Source organism: Laccaria bicolor, genomic scaffold (genome assembly GCF_000143565.1).
Source record: "Laccaria bicolor S238N-H82 LACBIscaffold_15 genomic scaffold, whole genome shotgun sequence".
NCBI lineage: Eukaryota > Fungi > Basidiomycota > Agaricomycetes > Agaricales > Hydnangiaceae > Laccaria > Laccaria bicolor.
Genome location: NW_001889886.1, coordinates 631,625 through 640,598, shown reverse-complemented (window position 1 = coordinate 640,598; position 8,974 = coordinate 631,625). Strand labels below are relative to the sequence as shown.

The following is an 8,974-nucleotide window of genomic DNA, read 5'->3' as shown; positions in this document are numbered from 1 at the left end:
TAAGGAGCGCGCTGGCAGGTCAAAAGGAAGTAATCGCCCCCCCGTTGACCAGCTAGTTGCACTCCAAGTAGAGACTTAGGAGGTGGACAGTTGTAATCAATTAAAAGGAGATTTCTTCGTGGTCAGATAAGTACAGTGTGAACGAAGCCAGCGTGCTTGGGAGTCAACTTGCTTGGAGACTTTTGAATAAGAGGTTTTAAGGACACAGTATCATTTTAGACGAGACAGCGTACTCGTACCCTTGGTTTTGGAGCGTAGTGACATAATAAAAACTCACTGGAGTCATAAAAGTCAATTAAAGTCGTGTTTTGTGTTAAATAAAGAAACTGTGATCAAAGAACTTTGCATTTAAGAGACCAAGTTCCCAGAAAGATATACTTTGTTCTATTGAACTATTCTAAACCACACCTTATAATAAAAACCCAATTTTGAACGAAAACTCTTGAGACTTAAACCTAAGAAGACAAAAGTGGTATTTCTTAATACCAAAGGCCCTCGAACTCTTGCACTGAGATTGTGATAGTGTGTGTGTGTGTGTGTGTGTGTGAGTGTTAGGTGTGTAGGGTTTTCCCCCGACGCGCTTGATCATTGTTTGCGTGTTTCGCACTTTCACGTTCATCCCCGTGCAACGCGTATCAATGCTTGGGTTGCAGATACTGGAACCACATCTCACATCTGTAATCAATGCGCCTCCTTCATCACTTATCAACCGCTAAGTGACAAAACTGTCTCTGGTGTTGGAGGCATGAAAACCACTGCCAAAGGCACTGGAACTGTTGAAGTTGAATCCCTTTACAATGGATACAAGTATATTTTAAGATTGGAGAACATCCTACACATCCCTTCAAATCCCAACAACCTTTTTTCTCTTGGACATTGGGATAACTCTGGAGGACGCTATCTTGGAGGGGGAGGTGGCATTACTCTTGTCACAAAAGATGGAAAATCCATTGCTAGATGCGAGAAGGTCTCAAACAATTTATATCGAATGAAATTAACTATTCGAAAACCAGGATCTTCAACCACCAAATCAATGACTGTAACACCTCAGACTTATCTGACCTCCAAACCAGCTCAAAGCTGGGAAACATGGCACAAAAGATTTGGCCATATCAGCTATTCAGGTCTACAAAAATTACTAGATCTCAAACTCGTCAATGGCCTCAACATTGACACTCGGACAGCCAAGCCAGACTGTATCCCTTGTACAGAGGCAAAGCAAACTGTTGAGCTGTTCAAGGAATCTTCTGAACGAAATACTGAACCTGGGGAACTTACACATATCGACATGTGGGGAAAGTACCATATTTCCTCCATCAACGGAAATCAATATTATATCGTTTTTGTTGATGATCGTGGACGATTCACTTCCCTAGACTTTGTCAAACTAAAGGACCAAGCTGTTCAAAGTGTTAAAAATTATGTTACACGCCTTAAAACTCTTGGGAGACAACCAAAAGCACTACACTTTGACAGGGGGAAAGAATTTGTAAACCAAGACCTTCGGGACTGGTGTGCAAAACAGGGAATTGAAATACAAACCACAGCTCCCTATTCTCCATCCCAAAATGGAGTTGCTGAACACATGAACCGAACACTTGTAGAGCTTGCACGTGCAATGATCAATGCTCATGGCCTTCCTGAATTTCTTTGGGAACTAGCTGTAGCTCATGCTGCCTACCTAAGAAATCGAGCTTTCACTACACCCCTTGGCAAACACACACCTTATGAAATTTGGCATAATAACAAGCCAAACGTCTCTCATCTTCGTGAATTTGGGGCACCTGTCTGGATCCTACATCAAGGAAAAGCTGAACAGCCAAAAATTCAGACCAAATCAACACGACGAGCCTATGTTGGCTATGATGACGGTTCTAATTCCGTTCTTTATTACAATGCAGCCACTCGCAAAATTCTATCCTCAAGGAATTTTCGTTTCCTCACACAAACCACTACTCCTCCACCCATAGATGATATCGAAATTGATACAACACATGAAGGGGAGAAGACACCATCTGTCCAATCTACAGATGAACCAAATGAAAATGGGAAACATACTACTGAGGAAGAACCATTCCAACGAAGGACAAGGGGTAAATGTGTTGACTACCGGGCTTTGAATGAAGCCTACCCTGATGAACTCGACGAGCAGGGAAATCTTATCATTGAAACTGACAATGATGAAATTTATGCCATTATGGCAGGAGATGAACACAACAGTCTCAAAGAAGCCAAGGCCTCATATGATTGGCCAGAATGGCAATGTGCTATGGATATTGAACATAAACAACTTATCCAAATGGGAACTTGGAAATTAATCGACCCACCTCCCAATGCCATACCCATTGCTAACAAATGGGTCTACATCAAAAAACGTGACCAACTTGGTAAAATTACCAAATACAAAGCACAATTGGTAGCAAAAGGATGCGCCCAACGTCCAGGTTATGACTATGTGGAAACTTTTTCACCTGTTGTACGCATGGAAACACTCCGTCCTATTCTTGCTCTAACAGTCAAGAATAAATACAAGATACAACAGATGGACATAAAGGGTGCTTACCTTAATGGCATTTTGAAGGAAAAGGTCTACATGAAACAACCAGAGGGGTACAACGATGGCACTAAATGAATTTGTGAACTTGTGAAAACCATCTATGGCTTGAAACAATCAGGTTGTGAATGGAACCACAAGTTGGACACCAAGCTCAAAGAGCTTGGATATACAAGACTTTATTCGGATCCTTGCGCCTACATACGATGGGATGGAGATACAATCTCCATCATCACTGTTTGGGTTGATGACCTTCTTCTATTTGCATCAGGTGACGACTTGATGCATAAAATGAAGGAGGAAATCAAAGCTTCATGGGAGGTAACCGATCTGGGAGAGCCAGAGAAAATAATTGGCATTGAAATCTCTCATACTGGGAACTCCATTACAATTTCCCAACAGCGGTACATCGAGTCTATTCTCCAACGTGAAAATATGACAGATTGTAACCCCGTCTCAACGCCGCTAGATCCAAAAGTCAAAATTTTACCAAATCCGGAAGGAAATGAAGGTAGCTGAAGTAACTACTTTGCACAATGTTTAGGTGAGCTACAATTCCTCGCCAATGCCACCCGACTGGATATTGCTTTTGCCGTCAACTGCCTTGCCTCTTACACTGCCAACCCCACAATACAACATGTCACAGCATTAAAACATATCCTACGATATCTCAAAGGCACAAAATCACACGGAATAACATATTCCAACTCCCAAGGCAACCAAGAAAATGACTTGTTCCATGGTTTCTTTCATGGTTTTGCTGATGCTGCCTATGCTGACACAGAGGACTACAAGTCCACAGCTGGCTATGTCTTCATCGCAGCAGGGGGAGCGATAACATGGCATTCTAAAAGACAGATGTTTACTGCTCTCTCAACAACCAAAGCCGAATATGTTGCTTTATCAGAAGCTGCTCGTGAAGCCTACTAACTCAGAAACCTTTACGAAGAACTTGGAATTGCACAAAAGTCACCAACAACAATCAAAGGTGACAACAATGGATCAATCTCAATGGCCAGGAACCCACAATTCCACAACCGTGCCAAACACATCGCTGTTCGATACCACAGAGTACGAGATGCGATCAACGATGGCATAATCAAAATTGAATCTTGCTGTGATCCTGAACAAACAGCCGACATACTTACAAAGGCTTTATATCACTTTAAACATCGCAAACACATTGCCAAAATGGGAATGAGATCAACACTGGAAGGAACTTAGAATAAGTGGTAGCTTTTCCCTACCCTTCCGGGAGGGTTTTTAACGCACCCACAGTTCCTATCTATTAAAATACGTCGACGACTTGAAGGGGAGTGTTAATAAACATCGGACTAACAAGCCTAGTCTACGTATTAGGTAATCTACATAGTTAAACAACTATGTACGTCTCCTATGTCTCTATATAAGACTTGCCTCCTGCTTCCATCTCAATAGATTGCCATTGGATCGAGGTGTTGAAAGGGTCCTAGTTCGGTTATAACTGAGAATTGATGGACCGGATCAGTTACAATGTGATTGTATTGGGAATTGTATCCGCGTAATGATGGATCATTGACATCTTGTTGATAACGACCTGATTACCTCCCATTTGCTCCCATTCCTCTCTCCCAACCTCACGGCGTGTCTGTGGAGCATTTATGTTGTGAACGTCTCACTCTCATCATCTTATCTGGCCAAATGGAAACACAAAAGCAAGCCAAGGCAATGGAAAAGGTTGTATGTATATTGTTGATGTGGACATGTTTTTATGTTTACAGGAGATGTACCTATATTTACAGGGTCTTTACTCACCTCGCACCATCAACCAAGGCATTGAAGGGCCTCCGCAAGGTGCTGCTTCCATCTCCCGGAATAAAACTTACGCCAAGCCGAAAACATACGCCAAACTGTGGAAAGTGTTATACATCACTGAAGGTAGCATTGTGACGATTGCGATTCTGGTAAACATCATTTTCATTTCAAATTCTTGGACAATGATTCAGTTTTTGGTCTTACCATAGGTTCAGGCAGCATTTTCCCCTGACATGGAGTTCAATGCAGCAGGGAAAGGTGCTCGTTTGGGCATTGACTACCAAAAAGACTTCAATTTGTATGCGAGTTTATCCAGGTGAAGGCAGGCACACTGTACCACAAGGCGTTACTCAAATTCTACAACGACATCATCTTCAAGGCACAAACAGACAATAACACAGTGGCGCTGATCAATGACGACAACAGCAGTGGCCTCGAGGAAGCATTCACCAGGCTCACCCTCACCCCAACCACCAGCACCCCGGGCCAAGCCAGCCACTCTGGTGCTCATGTGTTGAAGAAGACCCCTCGTGACCTCATTTATTTACGCATACGTCTTGTTTGCACCTCCTCGATCAATTCAGTAAAACTTCCACCGCTTACACTTACACCCACTTACGTCCCTTATTCCCGACCATCCTATAAGTACGAGGACTTTATTTTCCCTCCACCTCAGTCATCACCACATCCGTGTCTGACTGAGGTGAGTCTTTTCTTACTTACATTTAGATACTTAACGCTAACGCTACTTGTACTTAGATCCTCGTACGTTAACAGGTAGCTAAGACAATAGAGTCATCACCACATCCGTGTCTGACTGAGATCCTCGTACGTTAACAGGTTATGGGCCCCGTTGCGTTCTAACAAGAGGAACTACAGACACCTACCTGCTTTATTACATCACCTGTGACTCATAAAGCCTACTTCCCACACACAACCACAAAATGTTGTCTGCAAGCGCCAACCCCCCCATTTTCCCTGATGGGGAAAAATTCGATGGGACCAACTTCGCTGCGTTTGAAACACTCGTCATTATCGCAACCAGTAGTCGCGGCATATTAGGCTACCTACAAGGAACCATCCATAATCCCGCTCCCTATCCGAACGCCACGACTTTAAATTACACCCCCACACTACCTAACGTCCCACTTCCAGATGACCCCACTCCATGGTATTCCAGTAACCCCTCCGGCGCAGAGTGGGCCATGCGTGACGCTTGGACGCGCGCATTACTCCTATACAACACCAAAAATGCTGTCGGACTCGGGCTTCAACTTGACGGTACAGCTGCAGAAGCCTGGAAATCACTTACCACCCAATACAAAATATCCTCTGACCTCGCCGTGGTCACTGCACAACGCGACCTCCGAAATATCGTCTTTACCGACGGAAACGACTTCGCCACTCATATTTCCAACCTCCGCACCAAATGGGCGACAGCCAATAACGCTGGAGCAAAAATTGACGATGCCGATTTCCGTATGATCATTTTGTTGTCGCTTCCTGAGTCCTGGGATAGCATTGTTGGGACGCTATACGAGGCAAAATCGTCCACGGACGTCATCAGTCACCTGATGATTCACTGGAACCGTATCGACTGCTCCAAGTCAGTTACAAACCCATCCACCGTAGTCACGGTGCTACAAACCGACACCAAACGATCGAGAAATCAGTTACAATGTGCCAACACAAATTGTGGACGCAGGGGACATGTCATCGAAGACTGCTACTGGCGTGGAGGGGGAAAGGAGGGTCAATTCCCACCGGGTTTCGGAAGGCGTGGAGGCACAGGCAACATGACACCCGCTAGGACCCCTTCCGTCACAGCTGCTCTCACAGATGCCTCTCCAACGTCTGAGATCACCCTCGCACTCTTCTCAAATGTGGGGATCACAACTGCATTAGCGGCAGACACGGCGCCAGTCGAACGAATCATACCAACCTATGCCGATTCCGCCGCAAATCAGCACTGCTTCATAAATCGCTCGGATTTCTCCACTTACCATGCGCTATCCCAACCCGATGAAGGACAGTCTGCAAATCAGGGAGGTCAGTTTCGAATCATCGGACACGGTACAGTCACCAAGACTGTTGTATCCGACTCACTGAAAACCACAATTACCTTCAAACACGCCGTCCACACTCCTGAACTCATTGCCAACCTTATTTCCATCAGCAAACTCGACGAAGCGAAGTGCTGGGCACTCTTCGGCGGTGGGGGCGTCATTTTCTACGACATTTATAATGGTCAGAAAAGGACGCTGATGGCGGGCACAGGAAACAATGGGATGTACTTACTGAAGGTTGAACCACCCACACACGGCCTCATTGCCCGCTCTCTCACAAAACCCAGCAATATTGAAGTGTGGCACCGACGTTTCGGACACGCCGGTGTCCGCTCAATCACGGAAATGGCGAAGAAGGGTCTCGTCGACGGCCTTGACATTGTGGGGAGTCTTGAACTCACTGGGAGATGTGAGGACTGCATATATGGAAAGCATACCGCGCGCCCATATGACGAAGAGGTAAAACCCGAGACGGAGGTCCTGGAGCGCGTCTACGCTGACCTATGGGGACCAGCTCGTGTGCGCTCTGTCGGGGGAGCCGTCTACATGTTCGTTTTTAACGATGGGGGATCTTCTTACCGTGTGGGATACTTCCTCACATCAAAATCCTCCGACACTACCCTCACCGCCTTTGCCGAATTCCACGTTAGGTCTGAGAGGGAGACAGGGAAGAAATTGGTCTGGTTGAGGGTGGATATGGGGAGTGAATTTTATAACGACAAATGGAGGGAATACACGACATGTTTTGGCATCACTGTGGAGTTTAGCGCGCCCTACGCCCATGGTCAAAACGGAATGGCAGAACATGGGATGAGAACAATCATGGAAGGCGTACGTTGTCTCCTCGCTGAATCCACACTACCCCCTTCACTATGGGCTGACGCCGCTGCCTTCACCATCTACGTCCGAAATCTCATCCCCTCCTCACGTCACCCTGGCTTCATACCTGCAGAGATTTGGACAGGGAATCGCCAAGACGTATCACATTTGCGTCCGTTCGGCTGTATTGCATATGCCAAGATACCGACAGAGATCGGTGTATCGAAACTTTCACCCTGATCAATAAAATATGCCCTGATCGGCTATTTTGGGCGCGGAACCTATAAGCTATGGGATCGGGCATCAGGGACCACGATCAAGAGCCGCGATGTCATCTTCGAGGAAGGCCATGGTCACCACACTATTTCCGACGATGACATGCCCCCACTCATCATGCTTGACGACGACGACAACCCCGTAACTCCTTTGGATGACACCAACACTCCTGGAGTTGTCGTCCCACCCAAACCTCTCGCACCACGACCACGCGCAACTGATCCTCCCATTCACCCTGTAGCCACCCCCTCAGACACAACCCCTTCCACCACTGCATCTGCTCCTACGCTCGTGCTCATACCAACACCACCTAGACGATCCGCCCGCCTCGCCGTCCTGGGGATGGGTGCGCCCACTGACACCACTGCCCTGCTGACCACCCTCCCAGACTCACAACTACCACGTAGTTATTGGGAGGCTATGACGAGACCTGACCTGTGGATGCCGGCTATGGAGACCGAGTGGAGCGTCTTGAAGGAGAGGGGTGTTTTCGAACTCATAGAGGCACCCCCAAACGCACATGTCATTGATTCAATGTGGGTTTATGCAAACAAGTATGACGCTGATGGAGATATCATTAGACGAAAGGCACGCCTAGTGGCAAAAGGGTACACTCAAATCCCTGGACTTGACTATGACCAGACTTACGCATCCGTCGTATGCCTAGAATCTTTCCGAATGGTCGCCGCCATGGACCTCCACATCTGGCAGGTCGATATCGTCGCCGCGTACTTATACAGCCACAACAAATTTACGACATACATGCGCCAGCCACCTGGTTTTGTCGCCCGGGGGGAGGAAAACAAGGTTCTACGGGTCGTCAAAACCCTATATGGTATGATGCAAGGGGGATATGACTTCCAGGTTGAGATGCACTAGTGGTAACCATTTTTATGATAAAAATCAGACATCTGCCTGGAGGGCGATATCCTCAGTGCCTAGAGGTTTAATGAGATGTCTCATTCTTTTTGCCTGACATTTTCATTCATTAAGTTCTCTGGATATCTCATTTTTCTTTTCATATAGAAGCCTGGAAATTTCAATGGATATTTCATTCTTAGCTCTGGGATATTTCATTGCACTTTTCATTTGGATGCCTGGTGATTTCAATGTATATTTCATTCTTGTTCCTAGGCTATTTCATTGCACATTTCATATATATATCTGGTGCTTTCAATAGATATTTCATTGCACTAAAAATAGCTATAAAATCAGATCAAATTAGAAATTGATAGGAATGGTGTATGGGATGTCAGGTACCATTTTCAGGCTCCACTATGCACATCCAGTAAAGAAAATATCATTGGAGATGACCAAAAGGTTGAAGAAACCAAGATGACGAATGATGATGCATGTCAGGGTCAGGTTGTTGGGGAGGGTGGTCACATGATCAATGTCCTAAAATGGTCAAAAATGAAAGTTGTAGCCCTGCACTGTAGCTTCCAGAATGTGTTTGAATTATGTT

At 45.8% G+C, this 8,974-nt stretch overlaps 1 protein-coding gene across 1 annotated transcript; it reads left to right on the top strand.

The window, feature by feature from the left end:
• Nucleotides 1-4,234: 4,234 nt before the first annotated feature.
• On the top strand, nt 4,235-5,212 carry LACBIDRAFT_328156 (uncharacterized protein; the record flags this gene model as incomplete). Its single annotated transcript, XM_001882190.1, has 5 exons — nt 4,235-4,273; nt 4,336-4,497; nt 4,665-5,051; nt 5,108-5,113; nt 5,189-5,212. The coding sequence occupies 5 exons, from the start codon at nt 4,235-4,237 to the stop codon at nt 5,210-5,212; spliced, it is 618 nt and encodes a 205-aa protein (XP_001882225.1).
• Nucleotides 5,213-8,974: the final 3,762 nt, after the last annotated feature.